At 63.2% G+C, this 13,217-nt stretch overlaps 1 protein-coding gene across 7 annotated transcripts; it reads right to left on the reverse strand.

Moving 5' to 3' along the window:
- Window positions 1-357: 357 nt before the first annotated feature.
- On the reverse strand, window positions 358-8,954 carry LOC309629229 (uncharacterized protein). 7 transcript variants are annotated; one of them, XR_014244942.1, is made up of 7 exons: window positions 7,966-8,508; window positions 3,359-3,423; window positions 2,604-2,763; window positions 1,966-2,179; window positions 1,387-1,487; window positions 818-1,028; window positions 358-719 (listed from the first exon to the last, which is right to left on the reverse strand). XR_014244942.1 is itself a non-coding variant. In XM_082393004.1 (6 exons), the coding sequence occupies exons 2-5, from the start codon at window positions 2,612-2,614 to the stop codon at window positions 898-900; spliced, it is 468 nt and encodes a 155-aa protein (XP_082249130.1). In that variant the 5' UTR covers window positions 2,615-2,763; window positions 7,966-8,508; the 3' UTR covers window positions 358-719; window positions 818-897. The 7 variants fall into 7 exon arrangements, 1 of the variants encoding a protein (XP_082249130.1); XR_014244937.1 differs by lacking the exons at window positions 3,359-3,423; window positions 7,966-8,508 and adding an exon at window positions 8,518-8,954; XR_014244939.1 differs by lacking the exon at window positions 3,359-3,423 and having other exon boundaries at window positions 1,966-2,172.
- Window positions 8,955-13,217: the final 4,263 nt, after the last annotated feature.

The raw sequence follows: 13,217 nt of genomic DNA on the forward strand, positions 1-13,217 counted from the left end.
GGAGCCCCAGGAAGCGGAAGCAGGGAGAGTGGGTAAGCCTGGGGCTGCCCCCGTCCAGGCTCTGCTCCCGCGTGCCCTGTGGGCTTCAGCAAGTCCCCGCCCACTGCTGGGTCTGTCACTTCATCCACAAATGAGAGCATCAGACGGGATCGGGGTCGCCAGCTATGGCTCAAAGCTGGCCTGTCTGTATCCAGCCCTCTGGCTGAGAATGGTTTTAACACACTTAAATGGCTGGAAGGAGGGGGAGGGGGAGGGGGAGGAGGAAGGAAGTGGGGGAGGGAAGGGGAGGGGAGAAGAAGGAGAAGGAGAAGAAGAAGTGATGATTTTACAACATGTGGAAATTATACAAAATTCACATTTCAGGGCCCACAAATAAAGTTTTATTGGCACAAGGCCACGACCACTCATTTGCCTGTCGTCCATGGTGGCTTTCACAGTACAAGGGCAGAGCCGAGTGGTTGCAACAGTGACCGAGTGGCCACAGAACCTAAACTTTGTACTCCCTGGCCCTTTCCAGAAACAGTCTGCAGAGCCCGGGCCAGCTCCATGCTGCCCACTCTTCCGTCATTCATGGTCCACAGCAAGGTCTTAGCAGGTCCAAGATGTGGTCTCATTTCCTAGTTTTCCTTTGGTCAGCTCAAGGCTAACATTGCTACTGACTCAGTCCTGGCCATAGGGATAAAATCCCTGCAATCACGGTTTTGATGCTCTGCCTTTTTCTAAAACGCAAGAACATCAATACGTGACTTTTAAAAGCAGACCCTGAATCCTGTCCCTCCTCCTGCCCCCAGCGGAGGGTCCCCGTGGCCCTGCTGACCTGGAGGCCTCTTCCCGCTGGACCTGGGCTTCTCTGGCCCTGATGTCCCCTCCCTGCCTGTGGCCACGTCAGTCACCAGCCTAGCAGGCGTCCAGCCTTGTGGGGCCGGTGCCTGAGGACTGGGAAGGAATCTGCCACTGTGTGTGTTTCCCGCCACTGCCTTGCCTCCTGAGTCGGCCGCAAAGCATGAGTGTGGACTCCACCAGGCGCCCTAGGAGGAACCCGAGAAGAGCTGAGCTTTTCCTGCGCCCTTGAAGGAGAGGGAACGGCCTCGGGCCCTCCTGAGGGTGCGGGGTGACGGGAACGGGAGCAGCTTGGTAGGGGCAGAAGTCTGACCAGTCCCTCGTGCTTTGGGGACAACGGCGAGAAGTCTGGGGTATTGGGTCACGTTTTTTGTTGGTGGGGGGCCGTCCGTGCCTCCTCAGGTGGGTCCTGGAGGGAGGGGCGGGCCTGTGGGCCCAGCCATAAAGCCTGGGCTGGGGGCTGCTGCCGATTCTCCAGTGGGAGATGTCTAAGGCAGACACAAGCCACGTGGAGGGGGTGGGGGATCTGGGCTTGGCCTTCCGTACCTGCTAGAACATCTGGGCTCAGACCACCCAAGGCCCTTGTCTTGCTGCCCCTGCTTGTCCGCTGTAAGGCCTCAGAGAGTTCTGCGGGCTCCACTTCCCACCTAAGACAAATCGAGGGGACATTCTATCGCCAGCCCGTGAGGGGTATTATGACCAGGAGAGGGACAGCTTTCTGACCCACTCGATGTGGTCTGGGGACCACTGGACAGTGGGATGAGGGGTTTCGTCTCAGGAACATTCCACCCATTTTCTATCTTGGCCCAAACTGCAGAGTCCAGATGTCACAGCATTGAGGACAGAGCCAAGTGTCCCCAACGTCCCCGGCAGGGGACCCCATGCAGAGCGAGCCAGGAAGAGCCCTGCAACAGATGGCCTGTGCAGGAGGCGGACGCGGCCACACGTGGCCCACCTGCAGAGCTCTCTGCCTTGGGAGTTTGGATTCGGGGATCCCGTGTCCTGTGCTGTTTGACAGGCAGCCTCCCAAGGGCCCCGGGGCAGTGGCTGCTCACCCCTGCCCCTGGCAGCCCACCCCGCCGTCTCCCAGCCGCCACGGCTCCAAGGCAGGGACGGGCGACTGACCATCAGGGGAGGGGGGTGCCAGCTGGAAACCCGTGTGACTGCAGAGGCAGGCTTGCCTTTCACTGGACGTCTGCTCTTGGGAGCCTTTCAGAACGTGGAATGCAGAGGGCACCTGGCGGGAAGCTGCCCTGTCTTCGGGACAAGCAGAGACGTATCCTCCAGGCTGACAGGGTGGCAGAATGTCCACAGGCCCTTGAGACGGGTCCCCTGGAGGCTGGAGACCCAGGAGCAGTGAGGAGGATAGTAAGACCAGCCAGACAGGCTCAGGACAGAGCTGCTTCCTAAAAGAGGGAGAGCCCAGCCTGGAGGGCCTCCAGGTGGAGGCATGCTTTCTAGGAGGAAAAAGGTAAGGACGGCCCACCCATTCACGGGCATGTGATCACACTCAAGATGTGCCCCAGTTGCCCGCTTGGCATCTCCTGTGGGACCACCTTCTCCCCCGCCCCTCACCCTCACTCAGGTGGGCTGTTGCCTAATCTTGGGTTCCTGCTGCCAGAAAAGAAACAAACCCTCCCCCTTCCCAGACCCAGGAAGCTCTGGGCGCATCCAGAGAGCGCAGGAGCCCGTGGTCAGGACGAAGAGGAAGCCCGTCCTGCTTGAACCCCACCAGGCAGCAGCTCCCCACGTACGTTACTTACGGGATTCTCATAATTCAAGCCCGGAGCCGGGCTCAGAGGGCCATGAAGGGGCCTGAATGAGATCACGGGGGTCCTGGATGGCCTTTCGCTCTGCACCGTCCCCCCTCCCGCGGGGCTTCCTCGGCCGGGTCCCATCAGGGAGCACGTCTTGCAGGAGCCCCTGGGGAAGAGAGCCAGGGCCAGGCCTCAGACGTGTGCACACCCAGATCCAAAGAGGCCACAGGCTTCTCCATAAGTACTTAAAGAAGGCCGTGAGGAAGCCAGGGCCGCCGTAGCCTCGCAGGCCGGGGGAGCCGCCCTCAGGACTCCCCGGAGTCTGCAGATGCGGCGTCCTTGTGCAGGTGTCCCTGAGGGTGAGCAGCCTGCCGTGCCCACGGGAGTCTGGCCTCCGGGAGAGCCTGGTCTCCAGGGCAGGGGCCTGCGTGGCCTGGGCGTTTACGGCATTGTTCGTTTGTTTTCCTGGGTATTCCTGCGAATCTTTTAGAAAGGGCCTCTTCTATGCTGGCACTTCATATACTCTTTCTAGTCCTTGATTTGGCCCCAGGGTTGTGAGGTGGGAGGGGCTTCGATGACCAGAGCTAGGGGCACACGGGTAACCCGCTCTCAGACAGCCCGGATTTGCTGCGCTTGCCGATGCCCGTGGTGTAAATGCTCGCAGCTCGGCTGCCGCGAGGCCGCTGTCAGTGTTACCTGCAAAGCGCCCACCGCGGGTTCCCCATAGCACGGCCCGGACCGCCAGCTCCAGCTTCACTCACCGGGGAGGGCAGCGGCGGTACAGAGCACCTGGGACCCCGCCGTTTTACACGAAGAGAACGGGAGCCTGGCGAGGGTGAGCCAAGGACAAGGCAGAGCCGAGACTCAGATACAGACCTTCTGCCCGAGCACAGCTTCCCACTCTCTCTCTCATTGCCAACTGCTCTCCAGCGAGGCCCTGTGAAGACTTGGGGCCGGAAAGGCTCACCCCCAGACAGAAGCCCGCCTGCATCCTGCCCAGGCCCACATGTGGGCTGGGCTGTGAGCTGCCAGGGCTGCCTCGTCCCCCGTTCAGTCTCACCTGCATGCTGCCTGGGCTTCCAGAGCGTTCGGGCAGGTGGGCGCAGCACAGAGAGGGCAGGCGTACACTCCCAGAGCTGCCCAGCCCGGCTCTCTCCTTCCACCTTTAGAAAGAGCAGCATTTGCTTTTTGAAGGGCACCAGTGTGTACACTCCACTTAAAGGATAACTGCTGATTATTTTCTTAATGGAAGAGCAAATATTTACGTCTTACAAACCAAAGGGCAGGTTGGAATGTGTGCGGAGACCGGCTTTGGGGCACTGCCACCGCAGCTCGAGAGGGAGTGGGCAGGAAAGCAGAAACTGTTGGCCGCAGTCGGCCTTGCTCAGCTGGAGCACAGAAGGAAGGGCCCTCTGTCGGGGGCGCAGGGCTGGCCGCCAGGTCTCTGTTTGCCTTGGGGAGTAGGGGTGGCTCAACCCTCCTGCGCCTTTTCCCGTTGGTGTGGGGAGGGGAGGGGAGGGGCGTGCTTCTACCTCTGGGGCGCCTTTGCTGAGCCTGGGGCGCCACCGCTGGGCTCGCCCACCCAGTTCCCTCCCCGCTTGCACGTGACGGCCGCCAGCCTGGCCACGTGGACAGCGTGACCGTCGGCCGACTGCCCATCAGCTGATGCAGCCTCTGTGCCAATTGTTTAGATTATTAGAACAAAACAAAACAAAGCCCAGCCTCCGCCCACGAGCAGAAAGAGGGAGCCAGGAGGGAGGCCATGGGGGGGAGGGAGTAGCTCTTCCTGAGGAGCCCCAGTTCCCCCTCCAGGTGGGCCCAGGGGCCAGGCCGGTCTGGCCCCGCGAGGCTCTGCCCTGGTGGCTGAGGACGCAGGGTTACCCAGAAGCCTGCAGACCTCCCGAGCCCAGAGCAGGAGGTCCAGGTCAGGGGCCCCCAAGCCACCCTCGGAGAAGCCCCGCCAGCAGCCTGGCGTCTCCTGCAAGACCCAGCCTCTCCTCGTCTGTCTGTCTGTCTGTCTGTCTGCTTCTTGCCGTGGTCATCTTCCTTCCTAACCCCTGCTGCACCTCATCCATCTGCATGCAAAAGGGCCCCGAGCTGCCTGGGATTGCGGGTGGAAACATCCAGAACAGCGCAGCAGGGCTCTGGTGGGGGTGAGCAAGGAGAACAGACACAGCAACAAGAGAGCAGAGGACACAGCAGCCCTTGACCCCGTGGTGACCCGGAGTCCCGCGGCCCCGACTCAGGGTCAGGGCTGGGGCTGTGCGGCGGCCGCAGGCCCAGGGCCCTGCGTGTCCCCACGGGGCAGCGGCAGCTCCTCCGCCCTGGGACGAGGACGGGACAGAGCCCCCCGACGAGAAGAGGGGGGACCGGCCTCCTGGCGGGCCCGCTGCCCACGCGGATGGGACCGAGCGCCAGACACTTCGGGTCTCCAGGCAGCGCCTCACAGGCCAGCGCCCGCCCCAGCAGGCGCCCCGCGGGGAGGGGTCCCGACCCTTCGAGTGCTGCCCACAGGAAGGGGTCAGCAGCGGCCTCCCGCCGCACCCAGGGTGGCGCCCAGGTGGGCTCTTCTCTGCACATGACCCGGCCACGTCTGCCCGGCCACGTAGTCGTTTGCCTGTGCTGAGGCGGAGGCGGCAGGAGCTGGGCTCTGGTCACCCCAGCTGCCTGTGGAGACAAAGGTGCCCCGAGGTAGGGCCTGGCGCCCTCGTTCTCAGCTCCTGTCCCGTCCGGCCTGCCTGGACCCGCGCCTGGACCCCAAGCGGCTTCCTCATGGTCACCCCCCAGGCGGCCACCTCAGCCCCTGGACAGCCTGTCCTTCTGCGTCCACTGAGGCCGAGGGCAGAGGGTCAGGGTCCTGCCTGCACAGTGGTGGGGGTCCTTGTATTGAGCAGGAATTGGTCAAAATCCTGGAAAGTGCCCTGTCGGTGACAGCAAGCGCTGATCTGGGAACAGAAAGCAGCTGAACCCCCGTGCGTGTGCGTGCGTGTGTGTGTGTGTGTGTTGCATGCATGTCTACATGTGCACGCATGTGTGCATGTACACCGTGTGAGAGTGTGGGGCACATACATGTGTTCACATGTTCACGGGTGCTTGCACTCCTGTGTGTTTGTGGGCACACGTGCTGCCTGTGTGCACGTGCGTGCACGTGTGTGTACGTGTGTGAGCCTGTGTGTGCGTGTTTAAGGAAGGACAGGACGCTCCGGCAGGCAGGCTGAGGTGGCCTCCTCCGGGGCAGGCAGGCCCCCAGGACGGCTCTCAGCCGGAGGTGCCAGGAAGGCTGCCCTGGGTCCACCTGATCGCCATGCCCGGCTCCCCACGTCCCTCCAGGGAGCCCCGGATGTGTGTCGTCTGTGGATCGCCCTGGTGAGGATCTGCCGAAAGGGGAGACTCCACCAGCCCCGCGGAGGCTCAGGGAGACCTCGCGGCAGCAGCTCTGGAAGGCCGCTATTTACACGCACGGTGAAAGGAGACCCAGAGGAAGATGGAGCTCCACCCCAGCCTGCTTGACGCCACGCGGGGGCTGCCCTGTCTCCTGCCCCCATCTGTCCCCGGGTGGGTCCACCTGGCCTAACGTCCTCCCATGCTCCTAGTGCCACTTTGAGCCAGCAGCCATGAGCAGAGCTGAAGGAGCCCAGGCACCGCTGGATGGGGAGGCAGGGTGGCTGACGTCACCAGGGGCTGTGAGGGTGGCTGGCTCTCCTTGACCTCCAAGGAGCCCCCCGTGCCACGCTGGCTGCCCTTTAAAGAGCAGCCGATTGTCTCAAATGCCAGGTCCCACGTTGCAGCCCGCCGCTGCCCGCCCTCCCCGCCGTGGACCACAGGGCTGCCGGCAGAGGACCAGGTGGCAGCTGCTCGGAGAGCTAGAAGCTTTTGATTTGCGTCAGTGCCGAGCCGGCCAGGAGGGGCCTTCACGCTGGGCGCTTGGCAGCCGCGTGGGAGCGTGGTGACATCATGGCTCTCCTGCAGGCCCAGAGGGTCCTGGGAGAGACGGGCTGCGTGTTCACCAAGCGCTGCCTGCCGAGCCCACACTCTGGGCCCCCCGCGCGCGCTGGATGGCTCAGGCAACGGGGCTGCTAAAAGCAGTTCCCGTGATGCAAGCATCCCGGGGTCAGGCCCCGAGAGGAGGGAGCGGAGCCAGATTCTCTGCCCCCAGTGGGCTCGGGAGCGCTCCCCGGAGAAGTGGCTTGCCATCCTGCGGCCACCGAGGACTCCAGCTGACTGAGAGGCTTGGCAGGGGCCTGGGCACTATGGCAAACCTGCAATTTCACTGAGACGGAAGCATCCCCAGAGGACCCTAATGAAAACACAGCTGCCACAATGTGGCGGAAAAACAATCGCTTTAAGAGACCCGGAGGCCGGGTGTCAGCCAGCACTTTGCTGGGAGCAGAGAACCCATCGGGGTCAGCGGTATGACCCCGCAGCTCCCGTGTGTGGCCCTCTCAGCCCTCCCTTTGTCTCTGACCCCTCCCTCTCTGGGGCAGGAGCAAGCACCCGTCACCTTGGAGACTCGACACTTGATCCTTGCAAGGGCCCTTGCGGTGTACCCCCAACTCCCCTCAACCTGGTCTGAGCTGAAACAAGTGAGGTGTCCTCCTGTCACCAGCCCAGCACCCTCCAGGGCGCCCCTGACAGCAGGGTACCCCAACTCCGGGCAGGGACCACCCTCGACGGCCTGGATCCCACCTCCCTCTGTGCCTGGCGACAAACCCGTGTGTCTGTGGGGCCTCAGTTTACCTGCTCGGAGTGGCCCTCCTCCAAGCAGCCGGCCTGCTGGAGCACCTCAATGCCACCACTTGCTCCCAGCCACGCTGTGCCCTCAGCCCTGGGGTCGGTGGTGTCTCCCAGCGGCAATGCAGTGCCCGGAGGTCAGAGCCCACGTGCTGCGCCACTGCAGAGCACGTGGAGACCTGACGTTTGCCCTTCACTCGGGCCCACCTTGCCCTGGTTCACAGGGGGGCCTTCCCTCCCCGCCTTCCGCTCCTGACGGCTCTGAGGTGAGTCACTGGAGTGTCCCTCGCCCTGAGTGTCCCGGCTGTAGCCGTTTCCTGGGGCTGCCGTAACAAGTCGCCACAAACCGGGCGGGTTAGACCACAGAAATCCCTCCTCTCACAGCTCTGGAGGCCAGAAGTCCGAAGTCAAGGCGCGGGGGGCAGCTATTCCTCCTGAAGACGTGAGGGAGGGTCTGACCCAGGCCCTGTCCAGCTCCTGCTGGTGGCCAGCACGCCTCGGTGCTCCTCGGCCTGTAGACACATCACCCCATCTCTGCCTCCGTCCTCCCGTGGCCCCTCCCTGCGTGCCTGTGTCTCTTTTCCGTCATTGGACTTAGGGTTGCCCTGATCCAGGACGCCCTCATCTCTGCCCTTACCTTGATCACATCTGCAAGGGCCGCATTCCACGAAAGGCCACATTCTCGGGTCTGGGCAGACATCTCTTTCAGGGCCACCGTTCAGCCCCTACGCCAGGTTAGCAGAAGAACTGTCCCCTGTCTTAACTATGAGCTCATCTAATTGGTCCAACCTGGTGTCTCAGATCAAGAAACTGAGGTCAGAGGATGCAGGCCGGCACAGGCCAAGATGGGTTGAGGCAGGGCCAGGATGAGAGCAGGGGCTACTGCTACCGTGACCCCCAGGGGCCCGGTGTGACTGTGGGGTTCTGTCCAGGCCCCATCAAGCGGCTCAGACCCCTGGAGACGTCCCCTCTGCCTGCCAGCTCCCCAGCCCCCCAGCGCTGCTGCCCCCTCGCGGCCCTGTGATCTCTGGCTGGGTCCACCTCAGGGCAGTCCAGCTTGCTGAGGGCCTGCGGCGGTCCTGGCTCCTCCCGGCCAGCAGGGGCTGGGGCTGGCCGTTTCTGAGCATGGCACCTGACCTCTGAGCCACTCAGGACAGAGCCACAGGACGCGATGCCAAAGTATCCTCACCCGGTGATATGCTGTCACCATGAGCCGCCCAGGCCGGCAGAACCGGCTGAGCAAGGCCTTGGAGCGGGTCAGCCTGGCGAGGGCAGCAGCCTGGGCCGCTGGGAGCTAGGCGGGACCGGGGGCAGGGCAGACGCCCTCCTCCCCTCACCTGCTCCAGGCCACCAGCTGGGGTGCTGCCCCATTTCTGGAGGGTGTGGCCTCCGAAGTCTGAGCCGACGAGGCTGCTTCTGCCCGACCCCAGTGTGGACGTGACTCATGATGGAGGCCTCCTGGGAGGGCGGAGGGACCAGGCCGAGAGGGATGGGAAGGGCGTCTGGCCACAAATAGCTGCACGCGTGCTAAGCTCCCAGCCCCCTACAATGCAGTGGGTGGGGCGGGCCTTGGGGTTGGGGCCCACACCCTGGGGACAGTGAGGCCACCTGGCCGGGCAGGGGGGAGCCCAGGCTGGGACACCCACCACCCGAGAGAGGCCAGGATATCTGGGGCCTCCTCTTTCTCTCCCGCCCCTTAGTCAGTGTGGGGCAGGGGGTGCCTTGGTGCCATTGCCAGCGCAGGCAGCGTTACCCCTGGGGCTCAGTGTAAGGGGAAGGATGGACACGTGCTCACCTCAGGCCTCTGGGTGCCTAGGAAGTGTGCCTCGGCCGCAGGAGCCCCCAGGCACCCCTTGGGGTGGGGGGACGTAGAGCACTGGCCCAGAGGTGGGCGAGGGGCACACGGGCCCTCGGAGTGGACAGGGGAGCCTGGGAGTGGTGGCCCTTCCTTTCACCCGCAGAGCCTGGACCCTGAGTGCGCACCTCACTTTTCTGACAGCTGGTGAGCAGGGGCCGTGGTGTGGGGGCACTGGTTTTCCACGCGGCAAAGGCCTGGCAGCCCCGGGGTCACCCCGAGCACACTCTGTGCCGCCAGCTCGGGGCTTCCATGGGACAGAAGTGCCTGTGCCTGTGGATCAGGACACGCGGGGCCACGGGCCTGAGTGGCTTCCGAGGTGCCTTCTCTGCGCAGTGAACCCCAGGCCAGGGCCCCCGGCCAGGCCCCGCTCCGGTCAGGGGACATCAAGGTGGGCTTTCTCAGCCCCCCCTCCCGTCCTCCAGCTCCGGCCGGGGGTCCTCTCGGGTTAAGACCCTGGGCACACCCGCCCTTAGCAGTTCTGTTTCAGCCTCCAGCCTGAATCGCAGGCCTCATCTCAGGAATGTTCCAGTTCTGTCCCCACTAGGACCCCCTCTCCAGGGACAGCTCCGTAGGAAGCCCCAGCTTGGTGGGGTGGGTTCCCCTGAGAGGAAGGAGCAAAGGGGCCCGTGTGTAGGTCGGGTGGGTCCGCAGAGTGAGGGGCTCCCGTTCAGCACATCTGGGTGTCAGACCCTCATGTTCCAAATCCCCCCCCACCCCGCCCAGGGAGCAACTAGCAGGCCAGCTCGACAGGACGGTCAGGGCCCCTCTGCGTTGGGGGGTCCTGAGGCCTGGCAGGACCCCCACAGCCCGGCAGCTCGCAGGGACACCGCCCCACCTCCTCCTGCCTCACTTGCTGGTCGAGGATCCCCACATCCTGCTCCATCCTCATCGCCTCGGGACCCCTCCCGCCCGGGAGCTGGGGGCCGTGCCCACGGTGGTCAGGGCATCCGGTGGCCAGGCCTTTGCCCAGTGGCCGTCCTGCCCTTTGCACTTGGAAGAGGGTTGGAGGAGGCCGGGCTTGTGGAATGACCCTGACCCTCCCTGCCAGGCCACTCGGCCCTACGTCACTCTGGCCATCCACGGTGACCCCCGCCCAGTGCCCTGCACCTGCTTCCCAAACTCTCCCACATCCTGACCTGGCAGAAGATGCTCATCTTTGGGGGGTGTCCTGATGACCAGGAGAGGCTGCGTGCTCCTGGGGCTCCTTGCTGGCGGGGGGGGGGGTGGTGTCCATCCAGCCCAGGCCCCAGGTGCAACCCCGGGCCAGGAAGAATCAACGTCTTCTTTCACCTGTAACCCATTTGGGCTGCAAGAGCAGGAAGCCCCTGTTTGAGCTGACGCCCGTGCCTCTGGTCATCTGGGAAGGGACACGGCCCCCTTTTCCAGGCTCCCCAGTCTGTCCTCTCCTCCCCCCCATGCCCGAAGCCCGCTCCCCGCTGCCCTCCCCCTCGCCCTAGCGAGGATCCCTAACCCACAAGAGTGGACCGACCAGCATTCTGGGCACGTGTCCTGGGGAGGGAGGAGCTGGCCGTGACTCTGGGGTGCCTCCTATTCTGTGAGGTTGCTACACCGAGGGCCCTGGGTGTGTCATCTCCCTTAACCGTCCCAGCCCTTAGCAGAGGCTGTTGTGATCCTCAGGTTTCGGGGTGGGGACCCCAGGCTGTACCTGCCTCCTGGTCCCATGCCACGGAGGACAGAATCGAGATTTCCACGCTGATCATCACTCAGAGCAAGAGTCCTATCGCAGTAATAAGTGACCACAAACACGTGGCTTCCAAGACAGGTTTATTCTCTTACAGTCTCTGGGGGTCAGACGTCCTCCACGGGTCTCACTGGGCTAAAGGCAAGGCACGGGCAGGCCTGCTTCCCTCTGGAGGCTCTGGGGGAGAATCCATTTCCAGGTCTTTTCAGCTTCTGGGTGGCCTGCTCTCTTGGGCTCGCGGCCCCTCCTCTACTCACAGACAGCGATGGGCATCGAGTATTTCTCACGCTGCATCTCTCTGACATTGATTCTCCCCTTCCCCATTTAAGGGACCCCTGCGAGTACCCCAGGCCCGCCCAGAGAATCTAGGGTCACCCTCCCGCTTCGGGGGTGGGACATTAGGAACCTGAGTTCCCCTATGCTGTAGAAGGTAACATATTCACAGGTTCCGGGATTAGGATGTGGACAGCTTTGGGGACCACTATGCCGCCTCCCACACTTGGCCCTGGCGCTCTGCCCACACGGTCTCGGTTGACCTCATGCACGTGCATCTCATCCCGCCAAGGGCATAGAGGTTCCTCACCACGACTTCTCTTCTCTGCTTGCCTCATCCACGGCGCCAGGCCCGGCGGCCTGGGAGGATCGGATGGCCGGTTCACAGGCTGCCCATTGTGATTCTCTGGGTGGAGCCCACGGAGCCTGGCAAGCCCGCGGCGGGCATCCTCCCACCCCAGTAAACAGGCCTTTGTTCCAGCAGCAGGGTCCCCACCCTGCGCTTCGCAGGCCAAGCCCAGGCTCTGAATCTGGCTCCCTGCCTGCTGGCTGGGCGACTATACTGTCATCTGGTCACCCGCACAGTCAGTGCCGTGAGCTGTCGCCAGCATCTGATGGACCGAGGCTCAGACCCGAAGGCTCTGGGAGGGGTGAGCAGAGCCGCCCAGGAGCATTCAGTGTAAAGCACCCACGGGCGTGGAGGAGAATGTAACATGAGAAGGAATTTTAAGTCAAAACCTGAGATTCCAAAGAAACGGCAGCTTTGTCGTGGGTACTTGGGACCCTCCCAGGTCTCTGGGGTGCTGTTCATGGCTTCCACGCAGAGGAGAGTTCTCAAGGAGAGGGCGAGCCCCACTACCTGCCCCCTGCCCCGTCAAACGGCACTTATGCGTCTGCTGACCAGCAGTGCTGGGGCGTGTAGTGGCTATTGTCACTATTGTCACCAAGGAAGAAAAGAGACAGGAGGGGAGAGTAAGAGTGACGGCACCCGCAGTCACACCAAAGGTTGGATCTGGAAGGAAAGGAAAAAGGACCCATGGGAGAGGCCAGGATCCCAGGGGAAGGTAAGCAAAGTCTCGACCCCTGGCCAGCCCCTCTCCCCACCTGGGTGGCCTCTGCTCCAGAAACTTCCATTTCATCCCAGGGGGACCAATTTCCATCCTGCCCTGGGACTGTGCTCCCTCTAGGAACCATTGATCCCACTTTGATGGGTTTGGTGTCCCCAAGACTCAGGAGTGGGGGACACTTTGGGAAGGAGCCAGTCCCAGAAACCTGTCCACACGTGGAAATGGCGTGTCCCCTCTGGGTGGGCTGGATCCGGAGTCCAGGGGATGGAGGGGCTGAGGACCTGGGTCTGGGCCCCTGCGCAGGGTCATGATCTGCTGACAGCAGGGAGGTGCCCCGAGGTCTGCGTGCGGCTTCAGGACAGGGAAAACAGGGCCAGGGGCGGGAGAGGGAGGGGAAAACAAAGGGGCTGCTTTTGTGAACACAGAAGGGGGAAGGGGACGGGGGTAGGGGGCCGGGAGAAGGCAGGAAAAGAGGGAAGGCAAGAGGGGTCGGGGAGATGGGTTTTATCCCAGAATTTGTGTTTCCCCACCCGGCGCTGTTTGGAGAGGGTGCTGTATTCCCCACGGCGAGGGTCTGTCTTTCCTCCCTCCCCAAGGGCCGAGGCCACCCCCCACCCAGCAGAATCTCCTAGCACCCCGGGAGCAACCAGGGCAAGTTCCAGGGCCACTTTGGATCGCCCCCTTCAGTGATGGGCCAATCCCCACTACACCCAGGCCTGTCTGATCCCAACAGGCTCCCCAGTGCTTGCTTCCACCCCAGCTTCTGGAGCAGGACCCACAGGGCAGGCCGCATCCCTGAGCTTAGCTTGGACCCCCAGGCGCAGTGATGGGGCCCTTGTACAGTTGCTGCTGGCGCTCTCCGGGATGAGTGTGACACGCCTGGCGTACCACGTGACTGGCATCTTTCAGAATCGAGCAGGAAACAGATGGCCCACTCATGGGGGGCGGTGGAAGAGGTTTGTTAATGAAAAGAACATTTCAGAGGTGTT

Source organism: Balaenoptera borealis (genome assembly GCF_965194805.1).
Source record: "Balaenoptera borealis genome assembly, chromosome: 5".
Lineage (NCBI taxonomy): Eukaryota > Metazoa > Chordata > Mammalia > Artiodactyla > Balaenopteridae > Balaenoptera > Balaenoptera borealis.